Source organism: Pleuronectes platessa, chromosome 1, assembly GCF_947347685.1.
Source record: "Pleuronectes platessa chromosome 1, fPlePla1.1, whole genome shotgun sequence".
NCBI classification, from domain to species: domain Eukaryota; kingdom Metazoa; phylum Chordata; class Actinopteri; order Pleuronectiformes; family Pleuronectidae; genus Pleuronectes; species Pleuronectes platessa.
The window spans coordinates 22971378-22991662 of NC_070626.1; the positions used below are offsets into that span (position 1 = coordinate 22971378).

Consider the following 20285-nt stretch of genomic DNA (forward strand, 5'->3'; position numbering starts at 1 on the left):
TCTGCCTAATCTACATGATTGCCTAAAGATGTCTGTTCTCTTTGCTTTCTCCAGTTAATTCCTCCAATATTTTCATTCCTTGTTAAATTAGCAGCACACACACACACTGTTGCATCATTGAAAAAAGTATTAAGCAAGAAAATATTCTTTGTGGATGTGGTTGTTGGGGATTTTAATGTTCTAGTTTTAAAGAAAAACATGTTATTGAGCAATTACTTGTCTTAGTCAGTGTCCCTGTTTTGGCAGAAAAGGAAAAAGGTCTGTTGTTGCTACACAGCTATTGTGATGCACAGCTGCCGGGAATTATAAACACAATATGGATCATAAATTAAAGAAATATTCCTGTTAATTAAAACCATGTGGTGATGTCGTGTTGTTCGGGAGTTTCAAGTTCCTCTACCTGGTTTCTTTCCTAGTTCCTCTGGCTTTTGCTGCATATTCTACTGTGATCAAATCACAATAGGAAAGTGCAGAAAGACTTTACACGGACTAAACCAACAGACTTTGAAAACTCCTGACTGAGATGGCACTGACACTTCCTGTCAGATTTCCAATTTCACTCGCTGAGGAGTAATGAGAGTCAGTGACAGCCTTTCACACCTAAACATCTCAAACATTGGGACTTTGGATCAGATCTAAAAAAAAAAAACGACAGAGACTGAAGTTGTGAAGATTGTATCTCCCTGTGCCACATCGCTTATTATTACAATCCTACATAAAAGCTACAAAACAATAGACGCCGTTTCATTTGTTGGTTGTTAGCAGGTTGTTTGTGCCTGGCATGAAAAGTAGAAGACAGCTCCGATTTTTTTTGTCACCACGTAAATTTAACGATGAACAATAACACTGCCAAACATGCCATTAAGGAGTTTGTTTTGGGGCTGGTACAGTTTTGCGAACATCAATAAATTCCATCCCACATCTTGTCCCTGTGTCTAAAATAATTGTGTAGTCCATGTAGATTGCATTGTGCTTCATGGAAATAGCAGCTGTGTGGGCAGTGTGCAGTGTGATGCTGTTCACACTGAGCTACTCTGTGGTGTTTCCTGTGAGCTGACCCTGTGTCAGTCTGATTAATTAACCAATCACTTGACTACAAACAGACAGAATCTAATCACCTCTGTTGCCATTATTCATAGTCGATGATCTCAAAGAAGAGTGTGCGACCTATCATAGACGTGGCGACTCACACCTTTGGTTGCCAGTATCTTTAGCTTCCCATCTAAAGCCCAAACTGGTCGAACAAACCCTCCGAGCAGCTTTTTTAGTATTTTCTGCATGAAAGCCACAACATGTAGTGGAATCAGCCTCCCTGCTCATCACCAGGCTGCTGAGCCTGCCACTGTTTCCCATGACACAGTGTGGTTAGCGCATCTGCCTAAAGGTAGAATCTGTTTACCCTGCTTTAACACAGCACAGCCTCCATGTGGGTTGGCTGGCACGCTGAAATAAACCACAGTATGTCCATGGAAATCCTTTTCAGTGCATTATTCAAAGCCCCGAATCACTAAACGCTGGACCATTGTGTCTGAGGTAAACTAACCCAGTTGCTCTGAGCATAACAAGGAACCGGCCATTTAGTGCTGCTTCCCTTTGGAGGGTTTTCTTTTTCTTTTAACTATGTCCTCGTCGCATTTAATTTAAATCCCAAAGTGCAAAGAGATAGAGTGTTTCAATCTAAGATATCATGACGTTCCTGTCAGTATCCATTTGACCTAGAAAGTGGAGGACTTCAAGCGATTCAAGCAGTCTTACAAATTGATCAAGGTTAGATAAATATGTATAGAAATATTTGGTGCACGATAAGTCCGTGCAGTCTTCCTCCCCAGCAGTGTCCATCTGCTCCATTTATCTTATATTTCTGCTTTGGTTTGGACCGAGACAACTGATGCTACCTTGTGCCAACTGTGCCTCAATGCTGACGTTAGAATAGAGTCATTGGTATTTTATTGCATTGGTCTATTCCACCCCATTGGTGTGCATTTGGATGATGGTGATCAAGAATGGCGGAAGATACAGAGGATTTCAAGCATCACTCTATAAAGATCGGGTGGATACTAGAGGAAAGAAGAAATCTAGAAGAACAAATTCCTCTCAGTTCTGCTGCTTTGATGCAGATCTTGAGGTCAATCAATACTAATACCATCCACACGACAACAGAGTCATTCAATTCAATTCCATACCCATGTCCTGATACAGGATTAGAGTTTGGTCTTGTATACTACGGACATTTCACCTTACGTTTCATGGCCTATCATGCAAACATTTTCATCGTTGACATTTGCTGACTCAGAGTATCAATGAAGCTCAAAGGAGCAGCAACAGAAATAGACTGGAGGGAAATCCGCAACTTGGTCGAGGCTGAAATCCAAATCTAGGATTCAATCAATTTGCTTCAACTAAACTCATTTAATCCCATGAATAATAGACGTGTAGATCATGTAAAACTTAATGGTTCAATATTGGTGTGTAACATTTGGCTAGATTCCAATATTTTTACAATTTCTCCCCTTGTAAGTCCAGATTTATAAAGTTGCCGTAGTAGCTCTACCTCGCAGAGAAGCATCTGCTTCCAGAGGCTTTTGTCCCCAAATGGTGTGTTTACCCTTGGGATGGGACACAAAACCAGCTGTGTATGAAACTTCCATCTGTGCTTACATTAGTCAAGTCGCGGTTTGTTAAATATGGCCGGCTGTATTAGAACTGCTTGCCATCCCTTTCATTTAAGGTCCAATTTGACTTGCTTTGTAGAAACATAAATTCAATTCTGTCCAACATGAAAGCATGAATATTCAAGGATAGAGCGGTATTTGGTTTAGTCGGCATCTTTTATGGTTTGGGCTTTATGTGTTGTGGTAAGATTTGCAGTAGCCTCCCAGGACGTACAGTACCTCACTTGGATTCAGTCTGAGACAGTTGCAGTTCAGCCAGACACACACACACAAGCAGTATATTCTCAAGGTTTGGCGTCTCCAGCTCAGTTTTCTCGTTGTGATATTTATAACCTGTTGCTCTGTGTGTAAATTATAGCTGTTGTTGTCAATTTGAACAGAGAAAATATACCTGAAATGTCCTCCAAGCCCTGGTTTTTCTGTCTGTGGAACGACCTTATGAAACTGTTATAGATATTGACTGTAGGGTCGCTTTCTTTATGTGTGTGTGTGTGTGTGTGTGTGTGTGTGTGTGTGTGTAATTCATCCAAACAGGAGGGTTTGTAATGAACTGCCAGAAATGAGTCTGTGTATTTTGTTTGCGTGTCGTTCATCATGGGACCTAATCAAGTCGTTATCACTGCGCTGACCCTTCTGTTATCCGTCTTTGATTTTCAGCCTGAATAATAACTCATGTACAGATTTGGAATCCCTCGTAGCAGCTCCATCCGTTCAGTCTGTGCAGAAACTTCCAATAGAACGCACGCTTCAGGGTGCATGTTCTTTCCTTGGGAAAAGAAAAAAATTGAATTTACAATTCACAAATAATATATGCAACAATTTCAATTGTTTGAAGTATAGGGAAATATAAAGTCACCCTTTGAGGAGATTTTTTGTTGTGTTGGATTTGTGTGGTTTGTGTTGTGTTGTGTTGTGTGAGTGGTCTTTCACAGTAAATTTGCATAAAAACTCTTCCAGACACATAAAACTGCACTGGATTCCGAGACAATATATTCTCTTAGCCTGATACTTTATTTAATTTTTTTACTTTATGTAAAGGTTATGACTGTGTCACCTTTCAGACGGGTAGCTTTTATATTTAATTGGTTTTATACTTAGTTCTTTACCTTTACTGAAAAAGTTACATGCTATCCGCCTACAGTTTTACATCAGTTGTATTATATTTGATGTCTCACTGCTTTGTTTTTTCATTTATTGTTTTATTTTAGTCATGCGATTGGAAAAAGAGAAGAACCACTTCAGATCAGAGTCTCTATTGACATTAGGGCTTTTTTCCCTTCAAGAGGTCTGACAGGCAGGTGCTCAGGCTCTTGATAGTGTCTTATAAGTGAGTTCTTCATGCCCTCAAATGATTGTGATGATTAGATTTCCTTTGTCTTTGTGTGTTCAATACCTACCACATATTTCTATACCAACCTGACCTGAGTGGCTAAACAGTCTAACATGGGCAAAATGTGATGTGGTGAAATAATGAATATGATAATTGAAGCGCTGCACTTTTGAACATTGACCACACACCATGCAGCTCTATAGGCTTTGACCCTATCCTGTTCAAACTGAGCCCGGATCAACTCCAAGCAGAAAAATACAGAAAGCCATCATGTGCCTGTCCTGAATACAACCTGAACTCTGATGCTTTTATAACAAGCTGGTTGAGAAGAAAGTGTGTGAGAATAGTTTAACCTTAATGGGGGGCTGCATTTCTCTCTTACATTCTTTGCACATTTAAGGCTGTGGAGCATAATAACCTGCTGTTAAAGCTCAAAAAGCTGTAGACGTGCTTCACACATCTCATTCTTCACTTATCACTCAGTGTAGAATGAGGAGACACATTATCTTCGTTTTGTCCTTCCGGCGCTGGCCTCCTCTGAAAAGCTATATCGACTTTAATTCTATTGTCAGTATTTAACGATTCTCGTCGTTTAAATCATCCTGAGGTTGAACAAACCTGTAGATTATCATGCAAAGCCTGTTCCACTGCCGTTATGGCCTCAGGTGAGGGGGGGGGGGGGGGTAAAGTTGTGGCCAACTCTCCTCAAATTCCATCTACTTTTTTTATCAAGAAAATAAATGTTGCTTTATTTCCCAGCTTAGCCATCTGTTGTTTTTATTTGTGTTTGTTTAAAAAAAATATTCTTCTTTCCTATTAATTTGATTGTTATACTTTATGATTACAAACAGCCACTGTTGTGTGAGTCATTTGAAGGACGGACAAGCTGGTGATGCGTGCCATGGTTCTGATTAATGCTCTCTTCTCAAACACTGAGTCATAGCAAATCACACTATTCTTGTGAAATCGATTGAGTTGGGCTGTGTTAATGCTCCACGTGTGTAACTGTTGTTTACAATCATAATATTGAATCCTTCTGCAGTGAGCTACAGCTTCACTCTATTCATTGTGACAACCCCCACACAGGAATTCACTGATAATCTACTCCCCACTTTGCTGATGGAGCGGTGGGTGAAGTGCACAAAAACACTGTTGGAGTTTCAGGTGTAAACAGTGTTGCAGCCAAATCTAAAACAATTGAAGTAAATGGTGTTCACTTCTTCAATCGTTAAAAAAACACGGTGTAAATGAGACAATTCCAAATCCAATTTGAATGTCGGGGCTTACGGACACTTGGATGAAACCACTGGAGCAGTTTGGAGGCATTTCATGTTTTTGTGTGTTGTTGTTTTTTTCTCTTTGAATAAGTGGTCATCAGTTACTTCAATTGTTTTGGATTTGGCTGCAACACTGTTTACACCTGAAACTCCTGAAGAGTTTTGAGGACTCAAACACTTCACCCACCTCTCCATCGGGATCGTGGTGAGGGAATTTTAATTGTGAAGTAAACTCTCCGTTAAAGATACAACAGATTAGTTAGATTAGATAAATTAGATTATTAGAGTATAGGTTTGATATAGATTAATACGTAAAAGTTTGTGATATACCAAGACAAGCTTAACCATCCAAAAATGAAAAATGAGAAACTGGAACTCAGCTGGTCCTTTTCCAACTGTCTGCATGTTTAATAAGGTGAGCGCAATGTTATGTAGAGTCGACTGTATGTCTTTGAAGTGAAGCAGGTGGATACGACCTGTGAAAGTCCTAATTAAAATGACTGGACCTACATTAACATGCACTGCTGGTGGCCGCGCCACATGCCTTGACAAATAAACAACCCCCATGACAGCACCTCCAGGACTCCACAGACCCTGGAGGAGGCAGGAGTTAGGATGAGTGACAGTTGTTTTAGCACAGATCCCCCTGAGTGACTCATCATTTTTAGTTTATACCCTAAATAGAAAAAAACGGTTCCGAATGAAAACTGTACAAGGATCTTCTTTTCAAAAGTATCTGAATAAACTTTGAATACACTCATAATATAAAGTTGGTTTCAATGGTCGGAGCTCCCTCTCTAAGTCTCTTTTGAAGCAGTTTTATGCTGAAAGAGTTTCGGGGTCAGTTTTGTCAGTTCTCCTCTCTGTACTGCCGCTGTAGAATTTACAGAAATCACAGACGTCACCAGCTCTCTAAACTCTCTTCACTTGAAAGGTGAATGCAGGAATAGGAACCGTGGCCATGTGTCTGATCATCTTGTCTCGCAATAGACTTGTTTTTCATGTGTGGGAGTAATTTGTTTTTTGGTGCGAGCCCCGCTGGGCCACTTGGTCTGATAGGATAAAAGAAAACACTTTGTCAGTTTAATCAATACCAATTGAAGTTCTGCTCCAAAGGCATAAAAACCATAGCTTTTTGCATCAAATGATTTTGCATTATTAGCTTTGGATTCTCTGCCATCTTTGTTGTAGCTAAAACATCTTTCATGAAATTATGAATGAATTCTAACAAATATAAAGATGCATCATGATGCAATTATTGCAATTATTGCAATAAATAATCTTAAATCTGAAGATGCAAAAATGTATAAAGAACCCAACTGAGAGAAAAACCATCACAGTGTCTGGGAACCTGCACTTGATATTATCAGTAATTTAGAGGTTTTCAGCCGTGAACTCCGGACTGAGACGAGGAGAGACTCTGGCTGCAGCAGAGATGAGCTGGGAGCAGCAACTATTTGAGTCTGGAGTGAGACTCAGTGCCCTGGGTGCTCATGTAAAGACTCGTGGTTAGATTTGGGTCTTCACGATTCACCCCGAGCACAGAACGTGCTTGAATTTATTTATGAACAAGTGTTTGTTTACTGCTGTGGGTGTGTAGTAGAATACTTTGTGCTCATACTGGACTCTTGACACTGTTTATGTGGAAAGAACATTATACAGATGGAAGAGGCTGCATTATACTTTCATGGGTATCAATTCCCAAATGAATAATATATAGAGATTTATTTAGTTATATGTTTAAGTATAAGGTTTCCTTCCTCCCAGGCTCAGTTGTCGGGCTTGGACCATATCGATATACTGGAGTTTAAGTAAAATAACCCACCGCACTCAAATCTGACCCAAATTTTTGTTGTGAGCAGCAGGGGGCCGTGGGCCGTCGTGAATCAGTGCCACACCAGCGTGCGTTAACCAGCTTTGGTGTCTCCATGACAGGATTGCCACATCAAATGTGAGGGCAGTGTCCTGCTGTGGCATCCTGTTGGTACAGGCCCTTTCATGTCCTGCTTACACCCGAGGCTTCACTGTATGCACTTTCCCAAATCCCCAGTGTAACTAGGACATGATGAGGGGGGGTGTGCATGTGTGTACGTGTGTGGTCAATTGTCCTCTGATAAATGTGTGGACTATTTTTTGGGGCCATTACTGGTGTCCGTGTGCACTTATAATGAGTAATGATAGCTTCAACGTTAACTGGAGGGTCAAGAATAAATAAATGGCATGTTGTACGGAACAGTATTTGTCTAGATTCCTTAAATATAACCAAACTAAATTTGTTTAGATATAGTGTTTGACCCAATAACGACCATTTCCTCTGCTGAAAAAGATTATTAATCAATCCCTGTTTAGAGGGCAGGATTAAAAATGATGGTGGCATCTCGCTGACACCAATATACAAAGACACAGGCATACACAAAAATACTTGCTTGGATGAGCTGCACAAGCCGATGTAAATCAATTTCCTGAAACAACAACAACAGTTCTTTCATTTACGTATTTCCTCAACAATAACAGAAACGTCCACAGCAGCTTGTAATGAAACTGAGCCTCCAGGGTTTCTGGGCCAGTTCACTTATCATTGGTTATCTCAAAACAAACAAAGATAGCGCCCAATCCATCAAGACCTTTGCTAACATGAACATATCAGGCTAAATGATGATTAAATAGTTGCAAACTGTTAATTGGAACTATGAAGCCTTTAAAAAGTCCTATTTCTGTTTTGCAGATGATATATTAAAGTGTTTGTCTCATTTAAGAACACAGCCACGGTGTCAGTATTCATTTGATGCCTTAATGCCATTACACTAAACGGCTTCTAATTTGGTACAGTAACTTAAAAACAACTGTGGTTTTGTCCCTGTTGTGTTGCAGCCTACAGACAATAATAACTATGCTGCTGTCTACATTACAGATCCACAGCAGCGATGTTTTAAATAAACTAAATGATTTCACGAGATGAGCTGCTGAGCTTTATCTCCAGACGCTATCATCAGCACATATATGTTACATAATGTGAGGTGTTGTTCCTCTCGTAGTATTGTAACTGTTGTAGCATTTTGTGTAGTCTTTTTTGTGTTTGCCGTTTATCAACAAGAGACTCAACATGAAGTACAGCCTATTGAGTCTGGTGTTTACAATCCGTCTCTCACTGCAATGTGTTGCATCAGTGAACGCAGAACCGAGCAAGTGGTCCTTCACAGAGGAGCCAGAGTTCATAACCTCAACCTCCATTCCACTTTTTAAATTCAATTTTGCATCTCATTAAGGGATAACTTTCAGAACAACAGCTGACACATGCAGATGTGTAACCCTGTTAAATATTTAGCATATTGAGGAGTAGTTATATAAGCTGTCACAGCCCCCTCAAGAAGAGCAGGGTTAATTTATACTGTATGAGGTGTACTCAGCTATGACTTTGTTGAATGAATTACCGGCTGCTGTGGTTTGAAGCCAATGTTGAGATAAAGAAAAGTTGCTGCTCACTGGGTTCGTTGGAGCTAATTTGATAGTCCTCCTCTCCCTCATCCGTCTCCTCCAGCCTCAAACAAGTGCCGACCACAAAGCGCTCCGACTGCACTGTGACTGACAGCTAGCTTTTCTACAACTAAATTATTCATCAGGGTTTAGAATTTATCATTAGTAGCTCTGTCTGTCTTTTTTGGGAGATAAATTAATGTCTTTACCAGCGTTTAGTCCTAAACCTCAAACCAGTAGCTCGACCTGGACGAGAGGCGGGTTATCACAGGGCTGACGTAAAGAATCAAGGATTCACACATTCAGGCATTTCAGGGTCCCCAATGAACCAAACCTGGGTGTCTGCCGTGACAGCCACTGCACCGCCATGTTCACCATATTGTGCCTTTAAAGCACGATTCCAAATACAAACGATAAAGCTAAAATCTCAACCCTGATGTGTTGCTAATTAATTTCCTCTGTCAGTGTATAAGCATCCAAACATAATTATGCTACAAACACAATAATAAGGAAGGCCTGGTTATATTTTTTATTTATTTCACTGTAATAACAGTAATAATCTGGAAATAACAGAGAAATGCTGGTGCTCATTTTTTAGAACTGTTAAATTAATCCATCAACAAGGACAAACATGTTGGTGATGATGTAAAGCATTGAATTAGCATTTTAGCTAACTGCTATTTATGCCATTCACCATTTCTTTGCTGTGTTAGCACTCTAGAATACAGTTAACTGATGAATGATCAATCATCAATCGATCTTATTAACACATGTTTTACAGAACAACTAAATGTGTACTTACAATACATTTGAAAGAATGTTTACATCTCGGGGAAGTTCCTGACAGAGAGATCATTTTAAATATGACAGGGCTTCAAATAAGTACATATTGGTGTATTTTGCAACTCAGCTGGCGTATTGCTAGGATTAAGATTATAGGTTTTGGAAATATATGTGTATAAATTGTATGAGACACTTTTTTTGCAGCCTATTGTTTTGAGAGCCCTCGAAGAATTCAGCAGCTAAAATTGCCTCAAGTTCAAAACAATTTAAAGAAAAAATTGGGACGCGGCTTGAAAGCAATAGAATTTCACAGAGAAGGTCGTGACCCCGCCAACAATGTTCTCTCTCACCAAGATATATTCCAACACTCACACAAACACACACATGGTCTCACACAACATCACCTCTCTAACACTGGGCTCAGTCTCGTGAAGTAATATCGAGACCTGTTTGTTTTGAGATGGCCTGTAAACTTATTATCACTCACTGTAAACTTATTATGACTCACTTTAAACTTATTATCAATCACTGTAAACTTATTATGATTCACTGTAAACTTGTTTGGTGGAGCTTGAGCTTCCAGACTAAATTCATTGACCCAAGAGAAATTAAAATGTAATATAACCAAGCACTTTTGCGTTTTTAGTATTTGAACTTATGTTCATCTAAAATTAAGAAATTATTCAAAACACTAAAGAGAACGATTAAGAATAGGTCAATGATTAAAAAAAAATCTAAAAGCGACATGTTGACAGGTGGATTTCGTTTCTCTTAACTTGCCCCTGTTACTAGTCTTATGCTAAGCAAAGCTGACCAGTTGCTTGCTGTAGCTTCACATGTAACATAAGACACACACCAGGTATTAACCAAAGCTCAGCAAGAAAGAGAAATTATTTCTTCAATATAAAAAATCTTCACAAATGTTATCTCATTGCAGTTTCTTTGTACATATAGTGCATCAGACCTCTGCTGGTTTGTGATCTGGAGCATTTAATTGTATCATGAATGTATATAAATGATTTAAAATTGACTTTTTTAGTGGATAATTCATTTGTTTTACCGACTTTGTCTTAAGACGTACATTACATCCAACTTTCTTTTCGTAACAAGACCACGAGAGACTGACAGAGGGAGGGAAGTGTGTCTCATTTAAACTTCCTTCCCTCATGTTTTTTTATTCCCGCCTGTTTGCTGGTCATCCGGTCAAACTTCTTGCTGAGTCCAGATGGAGTCAGTCGGTGATGACACTTGTGCCCAATATCAAATTCAAAACTCCAGATCTTTCTTGTATGAATCAGAGATGAGCCCAATATGGTTGAGAAATTAAGCAAAAGAAGAAGAAAACAAGTCCACCCCACAGGACTTATGGGATGGAAAACATGAACAGAAGGGACTGTGCATATACTCAAACTTTTGCTGCCACGTGAATGTTTGAATTCACCATGTGCAGAGCTGGAATTACTGGAATCTGTGATATTCATGATTGTTTTGTCTTTTTATTTTATTTTCGCAGGCAGGAGTCTCTGAGATTTTTCAGTTTTTAACGAAACACAAATATTATATTTATCGTCGGTCTGTGTAACAACTTGACAGTCAGTGCACCTCTCCCCCTCCCTCCTCATCCATTAAAATGCAAAAACGATCAATTTCATCTTGTTCTGCTCTGTGTTTTGGCCCGTGGCAGGTGACTGACATCAAAGAGAGGCTGAAGGAATCCAGGAGGTTCTGGTCCAACCTGTCCGATGACATCTGCGCCAAGGGCAAACTCACGGAGTCGGACGACGAGCAGTGCTGGAACAGCCACACCAAGGGCAGGTGAGGAGCAGCTCTCTATAACCACCGCAAAGTCACCCCGCTCCACTACGGTTATCACATTTTGCCTGCCAGGGATTAAAATAACCACACTGTGTTCCGAGATTAACACTCTCCCTGTAAGTACAATGGTTAGTGCTTATATGGAGAACCTCTATAAGCTCCGAGGCTCTAATACTCGGAGGGCCGTGCAATTTCCAACACCTCTTATCACCACTGCAGCGTGAAGAGTATCGCCGAGTCGTACAGAAGATTTGGCCCAGAGTTGTTTTCTCTGACAGGGAACCAGAGACGCTGGCAGAGGAGATGTGTCAGCCCGTCACTTTGGCCCTGTCCGAGCAACACATTTACCAGATGGTCCAATAAAAGACATGTTCTCTTGTCGGTGCCAGGACCATTTTTAAGCATCTCTCTGAATCTGGGAGGTACATTGATTGCCCAGAGATAATAAAATGTCAGTAACAGTCAGACAGTGTTACAAATCTGTCAGAAAATAGATTTCCACGTTCTCCTGTCGCCTAAAAACTATGCACGCTTCATTTTGATTAAAATAATTTAAAGGACTACAAAATTAATGGATATATTTTGACAAGAAACGCATGCACATGTATATGAACATAAACAAGACTGCCATTAAAGAAGCAATTGAATAATCCCAACACGGAATAGTCCATTAAGCCTGATTACACACTTATGTTGTGTCAGATTTAAGCCTCTAGTTTCGGTTGATCTGCATGTGAGTTCCCCGCTTGACACGCGAGATGATGAGATACACACACACGGCCTCCATTTTCAAGAGATTTTCTGCAGTGTGTGTGTGTTTCTGTGGAGGAACCAGCGAAGTTAAATGTAAGACGTGATGGCAGCACACCAGTCTGAGTCGGAAACAGCTCTGTGTCCGTAGCTTGGTTGGATTGCATTGGTTTGGCAGAAAGAGATCAACTAAGAAAACATCGCAAAAGTAAATAATGGAAACTTCTTCACCTCTTTGAAAACCAAGACTCTGATCAGCTCAGTCAGCCTCAGATCAGCAGGTTGCCTCAGATTCAGTGTCAGAACATTCACATGCACACAATGTTCCACTTTTATGCCCTTATTAAAAACTATATTCTATATGAATATTGAATATGAGCATGAATATTTTACAATATGTTACATGCAGCCATGCTTTCTATTAGTAATGTACCCATGTGCTTCATATACAGCTGAGCCCGTTCTAACTTCAAATCAGTTCTATTCAATTTGAATCGTATTGAGACAGATCATAACACTGTACATTATCTGAAGGCATTTTCACATCCTGTTAATATCCAAGTCTTTTTCATAATATTTAAAAATATATGTAATTTTCTTCCATCCAGAAATGTGGTCATTTGTTTTGGACGTGCCATAAACAGGCAGGAGGCCGTGTGTCGCAAAACTCCCCCCCCCCCCCAACAGACTATATTTACATACTCAGAATATTAGTGTGCATCCAAATTTACTAATTGATAATTAATTTATAAATAGGTTAATGTTGTGTAGCAAAAGACTGTATTACACCACATGTATTAGGTGGTACACTTTCCTGATATTTGGCAGGAACCTGAAAGAAAATCTTTTATCCTGCATAAGGTAAAAAAAAATCTGGTTCTCAATTAAACTCTGATATACTTATATTATCTGAAAGAACCCGTTCGCTTTACTGGTGCAGACTGTTGAAGCCTCATTTAAGCTTCAGCATATTAACTTTGGCTGAACTTTGTAATACATTTTTGCAAAGATGGAGACTGTGAATTTCTTTGAGGTCAGTATCCAGAAGAAGAAAGAAATTACAGCAAGGTTTTCAATCTACATATTGGTTTGTGAGTCCTGTATCAAGAGAGGATGGAAATCAAGTGAAACTTTCTTTAAGTCCTACAATAGCCTATAATGTGTCGACCAGATCATTTGTATTTTACAATAACAGGTCATTTACTTATAATGCTATGGGAGCATTAGATTCTGATGTCTTTTTTGCTGTGTGATCTGTCCAGATATTTCCCTGAAGTGGTGAAGGAGGGTCTAACCAACCAAGTGAACAACCCCGAGGTGGACGTGGACATCACCAGGCCCGACACACTGATTCGACAGCAGATCATGGCTCTGCGGGTCATGACCAACAAGCTGAAGAACGCATATAATGGAAATGACATCTACTTCCAGGACTCCAGTAAGTTCTCCGACCTCTCTGGTATTTACAAGTTCAGGCAGGGACAAGATGATGGTGATAACTCGAAGTCAAGTAGGAAGAGAAAGATTATAATGTAATAATAAAAAATACAGTTATCTCAGGATGTCAAAGAGGTTAAACGTGTAGAATATGTTGTAGAATATGTTAACTTCGATAGATAAAAAGATTCTAGAGCTTTTTGGGGCTGAGGGCTGAGGTCAATTTGTAATAAACAAAAACACGTGATGTCCTCTGCAGAAATGATGTCCTGCCTCCTGCATGCTCTACTCAGTCTGAATGTTCCAGACTATTTCCTCTTGTTGTGAACACGTCTGACTCAGACAATCTCCTGCTGAGTTCTTCATATTTGGGAGGCAAACTCTGAAAAATGTCCAGACACAATTTTCCAGACCTGTTCCAGAGTTTATGTCAAAATTTCCCTCACAACAATAGGAAGTTATACACACACACACACACACACACATGCACTCACACACTCCTGCTGATATACAGCCGGCTATAAACTGTTATTACCAAAATAAAATCTCAGGTGTCATTCATGTAGCAACTCATCATACAACTTCACAGGCGGCATCAGAGCTGCAGTGAGGCAAGGCTGCCATTATGAGGAGAATGAATAGCTGCCGCCCCGGTGACACCGACAGTGATGTACATCTCAAACGCTGCGATGACAGAAACCATTCGTTCTGTCATGACTCCGCGGATCCTCCCGAGCTGACAAGCCGGAAATCAAACGTGTGGCTGCCGAAGCATTCTGTGACATAACTCCATTTTAGTGTCACATTTGTTTTGTTTTTCTTTTCTTTTAGTCGTGGTTACACATCAGACATCGTGTGCTGAAGAAACTAGAATTGTTACATAGGTTTGCTTCAGGCTCCAGGATGAAAAACAATGTTACTGAGCAGCTCCTCTGGACACTGAGGAAATATGAATGTGCCACTGCGTTTCATCCAAATAAGATTTCACTGGGATCTTGTGCATTTGCAGATTGAAGTTGAAATGTGCTTACCCAGTGTGATGCAACATAGAGGTAGTTTAATAAAGGTTTAAAGGACGGCAGCCCCATTACTCCCTCCACCAGGGATCAAGGTTGTGTTGTCCCCTGTGTGTGTTTGTAGGTTTAGGTCATCAGACCCCTTTCTTTTTTCTTTTACATCCCCACCAGACTAACTAGACAACCGTGTGTAGGATTGATCTGCCTGTGCTCTGCTCAGTGTGTAGATAAACTGGAAACAAAGTATGTGTTTGCTGATGAGCTATTAACCTTGCAAATAGCGTGTGGCCTAGTTTTATTCGAAACTAAATGGAGCAGGCTGAATCAAAAGCTACCACTGAACTGAGGACATTAAAAACCAGCACTGAACCTGAGTGTGTTATGAGGGGGATGGGATCTCTTACTGGTGCTTGAACTGAAGTTTATATGGAAACGATTCAAATTCACAAAATGAGTCGCCAAATTTAACAAAAGAGAACTTTCAGTGGAAACCACAGCTTGATTCATTAATGTCACTTTGCCATAGAAGCTGCTGGTGACCTCATTGTTTGAATGTAAAGTCTAATTCCTGTGATTCTCCTGCTGCAGGTGACGAGGGCAGCAGCTCCGGCAGCGGCAGCGGCTGCTCCGACGGCTGCACGACGGATTTTGTATTTGTCGGAACCGAGGCTCCTGTGATCGGAGCCGACCGGAGCGACGAGCGAGCGGCAGCAGCAGCCGGGGGCAAGTCGCTCTGCTGCGGCCCCTCCGTGCTCCTGGTGATGGCCGCCCTCACACTTTGGGCGCTGCAGACTCAATGGAGATAATACTCGGGCGTGGCCTGGTCACTGACTCCTCTACTGTATACGTACAGTATGTTTAACAGCAAGTTCTACTGCTGTTCCCTCACTGGACGTGTAGAGCCTCCTGGAACCCTGTGGAGAACGGCTGACTGTGTGGTAGGACTGGAAGTGAGTGCAGTGCTGCATCCTGCTCGTCTCCCAAAGAATGCTGATCACTGAACCAGCTTTCTCATCTCTTAAAAAAACAACCTGATGAGAAAATGTGCTGTTTTTTAAATCAATCCGAAAAGGATTTTGAAAAACACGCATCTCTTTCAGAAGGTCACACCATCTCGAGACTTTCAGATAAAGGGGAATCTATTTTTCTTTGTATGATGAAGTCGTGAAAACAAGTCACCCATGTTATCCTGTTAGTCTCCCCCCCTCAGACGAAAGGATAAAGTCTTACTGTGTGTGCATGCATGGAAACGATGTTAACTGACAACACTTTTTTTTTTTGATTTTCTTTAATGCAGGCTTTTGATTGGTTGGTTCAGAGCTGGCAGTTCACCTGGTTTCCCGTTCGGTCGTATCAGTGCAGCGTCAGGAAGCAGCAGTTCTTACAGCCACTTTATAGTTGCACATTTAATTATCTCTGAGAAAGTGCTCATGTACGGCACCGAGAGAACTACTTTGCACAGATTATTTTTGTTGGCTTCATAAGTTTCTATAGCTCCAGGAAACATTCAGCCCATAGAGAAAGAAGATCTATATTTTCAGGTCATTTTACTGATTGTATTGTACTTTAACAGTTGCAGTATGTATTTTACAGGAAGGTACTGTAATGTAATCTTACTGGTTTAGTTAATGGCAACGTTTTTATAAATGTATTATTTGTTTTTAGAAGTTATTCAATCAACGTAAAATGAAGGTTTTTCGCGGCAACAGTAAGTCGTAAACATTAAGTTACCTGATTTAAATTCCTCTGTTTGGGTGTTAAGCATTCACATAAAAAGCCATTTTTTAATTCCCAGAGTATATTAATAATGTTAGGTATTTGCAAATGAAATACTTGGCTTCATGGTTATTATTTATGATTTATTTCCCATGTTTTTCACATGCAGTTCTCTGACTGCTCTGCTGGTTTGGCCCCTCACGTCTTATGAAGCAGCACATGGAAATTTGCATGTTCCTGCTCATGTCCATGTTCTGGTTAATGAGCACAGACCCACCAGCCCGACAGGCTACAGGTTGTAGAAGTGGTCAAGTACAAAGTCACCAACTGGTAAAGAGGCGGGGTGCCGTGGGTACAGGGCTCTCACTGTGCTCTTAGAATTAGTGATACTATTCATAACCTCCATTTTATCTCCTACTGGCTTTGACCTCTAACAGGCTCTGGAGGCTCCGTGTGCATAATCCCACAGCTTTGTGCTGCAGCAACACAACCCAATGGCATTGACCCCTGGTCACTCATAAAAGGCAGGATCCAGAAAAGTTGCAAACAAACAAACTGAGGGCAAATGTGTGTGTGGAGACGACCAAGCCGTCAGCTCATAAGCACCTGAAATGCTCCTGATAATTTCAGATGGCCCACAAGTAAGTGTGTTGTCTCACCGGGGACCCTCACACACCCCACTGCCCTGACGGATCACCAGCTGATTTGAGCACCTTTGAAGAGATCAGGCATTTCACTTTGCAAAGTGACACTCCTTTTCCCGCTCTGATGCAAGCAAGAGGGAAGAGAGGAAAATAACACACAGTGGCACCTTCCCTCTAAGACCTGAAAAAGCTATCAGAAGTTCTAAGGCACAACTAAAAGGTGCAGATGAACTGTCGTCCCTCAGTGGTCTCTCAGACAACTAGCTTTGACAGATTGCTAAAGCTTTTGGCACCGTGAGGGAAGTCTCTTCTCAGCGGGCTCGTACGGCTCAGAAGAGGGAGCCCAAGAGAGAAAGCTATCACCACAGGAATCCCTCTGCAGAACAGTTGACCTGCGTCCCCTCCCTCCCAGTAGGAACCGCTGCCACCCACCAATCCCAGCATGATTAAATGAAACCACTGATGCGTACATCCTAATTGTGTACCACGACAGCACCGTGTAAAAACTGAACAGATCCACGAAAGGTGACCGACGCCAAACTTTCCAATTTAGTAAAACATCGTGGATCCATCCCCCTGTTTTTTTCAATTTTCACAAAAAATTATGTCAAGATAAAAACATTATGTAAATTGTGATGGAAACAGACCAATCACAATCAAATATGTAAAGCATGTGACTAACACATCCAGTAAAGACACACAAAGAGCAGCAGACTTGAACATCTTGGACCGATTCATGATTTTCACTTCCCTCTTATTAGTGCGAATATAAAAAACATATTTCCATCACTTTGTTCTTGACCGTTTTCCACCATTTGAAGCTTGACTGCAGCTTCTTTAATTAGTTCAGCTCTTCTGCAACAGGTTGATGAGACAGGAGTGGACATCTAGAATCTAACTGTTTAAATTTACATAATATTAGCAGAAGGAAATTTGGCGTTTTCTATTGCTGATTTCGTGGGAATTCATTTAAAAGCTGTGTCTCATTTGATTGACTAGAGAAGGACCAATCAAAACACAACCTGACATCTAACATAAAAACATCAGTCACTGTTAAAGAGGACACCAGGCCAGCAGTAATAATATAATAAAGAGATTATTCAGATAACGTGCAGTCCAGGTGGATTGGAGCGAGACAAGTGGATCCTAGCATGGGAATAAAGATATTCATCAGAAAAGCCACAGATAAATGGTCACCAGTGGAGGAATGGGAGACTTTCCACCTCCGGGTCAACATCATTAGTTGAGGGCAGGAAGGAGCTAAGAGTGGAGATGAAGCTGAGATCCAACCAAAGACAAGAGCTGTTGTTTTGAATAATCGTATGAATCTCATTGGTCGTGTTGCTGTTTTAGTCACAACTGGAGATTTGTAGGTTAGAAAGCAATGAGCATTTTGAAGATGTGGGTCAGTGGATGCATTCTGATTGGCCCAAAAAAGCACATGCAAATGTTCAGTGCATATTTCAGGGGTGACTGTGCAAGCAAGCCTGTTGAGCCTTTTCTAGGTCAAAGCCTGCATGAGAGAGAACCGGGGGGGGGGGCAATGAAAACCAAACACACATGATCACAGTTTTCCCAACTCTGAATATCTAAAATGCAGTTTTTTCAAATGTTCATGCAGATGTTCGGTGGGTCCCACTCTTTTCCTCTTGGATATCTTATTTTGCTCGTGTGTAATCAGGTGCAAACCATCGGATCCAGCGTCTCAGTGGGTCAGACAGATGAGTCAGACGGCTGGTAGCTAGTCTGAGTGGACATGCAGCAGTAACCATTCATTATGTACTGAATTTTGAATAAATTATTATTAAAGTAATTAGCTGTCAGGCCGGATGTGCAGCAGCAGCTCTCCCGGTCTGTTAGGACTTAGCCACCCACGGGTCCCACGGAGCAGTGGAGGAGGTTTCGTATAAAAAAATGATGGCGTGTGAAACGGGGCCGTGGGAGCTCATGAAACTCGGACTGATATTAAAATTTTAGCTTCAGATGTTTACATTTCTCTCTCGATACCGAACGTTCTGACTTTAACGATTTAACTTCCATCTAGACTCAGTAGTGCAGAGATGAGGGGAGTTGCATTCAGATGATATTTGTGCTTTGGTGAATCTTTAATTGGGAAATGAAATAACTACACAGCATACGACAGGAGGTGGAAAGTGAAAATATTTTGGGGGCAGATATTTCGGAGTCGGGGGGGGGGGGGGGGGGGGGGGGGGAGCGCAGCAGAGCAATCGGTACAGAGTGTTTTCGGTAGCGAGGCAGGAAGTTCCACTCGTGGCTTCAGGCGCTGCCTCCTCAGTGAAGCTTCATGACTGCGTTTGTCAACATTTTTTTAAACTTTGCATCTTCAGCCGCACGAAGGTCGAATGCACCTGGAATAGCCTCCACGAGATATGTGACTTTAGACAGAGTGAGGACATCCTGATTAGTGTTCCTGAAATAAAGCTTCGGAAGTGAGTCAAGAAAAGAACTGTTACAGACAACGGTCCCATTTTTTTCCAGAGCACTGATATCATTACAGTACCTTTGTCTTTTCCCTCTGCCTGTGTATTCCTCTGATTCCTAACGAGCCGTGTTACCTTGTTCAGACTTCTTCAACGCTTTTCTTAATTTGTCTTTTTGTTCCTGTTCTTTTTGCTTTCTCATTAATTCTCTGGCATTTAAAAAGCTGAAAAATTACGTCAAACTGTGGTGGGCTGAGGTTTTGTACCGAATGTTTAAAACAAAATGTGTTATGCAAGGTCTTTTCCATTTTGATGTAAATCATTTGTTGCACTTTTGCTGAAACATACTGTTTGCTGTGAGTGTGGTACTGTTGTGATTTGCAAAATCCGATAACTAAGGAGCACATTAAGATTTTTGGAGCCGTCAGTGCACGCTGTTTAAAGTGTTCGGGGGGGGACTGAAGTTGATGGTTATACAAGCAGACATGCCTTACCATTTTTTAAAAGACTAAAATGGATTGCTTATTTGGCTTTTGTTACACATTCTTGTATACAGAAAATAATACAAAGTAAAAAATAAACATTTTATTACAAAAAGAACTGCTTTCCTGAAGTTTCCTCTATTGTCTCTCCACTCTGATTTCCATCCTGAGAAATAGTCTCTAAAGAATATTACTATAATAAGAGAAGCGGATCACTTACATGAAATGTACACGAGCTAAAATATAGATCTGAGACCTGAGGAACAAATCACGTTAGCATGATATAGAACGACTGTTGCATTTCGAAGGCTGCTCCAAATAATGCTTCCGACAAATGTTTTCAAAGACATAGAGGCGGAGGTGTGAGACAATGAAAAATATATGATGCTTAGTTTTTTAAATGTGAGTAAGAGGCTTCAATTTAACCAAACCGCTGACATTACACATG

The 20285-nt window shown here is 40.8% G+C and overlaps 1 protein-coding gene across 1 annotated transcript in view; it reads left to right on the plus strand.

Annotated features, from left to right (window-relative positions):
- Positions 1 to 15360, plus strand: part of gpc6a (glypican 6a) — a 120011-nt gene extending 104651 nt beyond the window's left edge. Inside the window, exons 7-9 of the mRNA XM_053427186.1 lie at positions 11221 to 11351; positions 13364 to 13539; positions 15143 to 15360. Of these exons, the coding sequence (XP_053283161.1) occupies positions 11221 to 11351; positions 13364 to 13539; positions 15143 to 15360 (525 nt within the window). The remainder of the gene's footprint in view (positions 1 to 11220; positions 11352 to 13363; positions 13540 to 15142) is intronic.
- The last annotated feature ends 4925 nt before the right edge of the window (positions 15361 to 20285 follow it).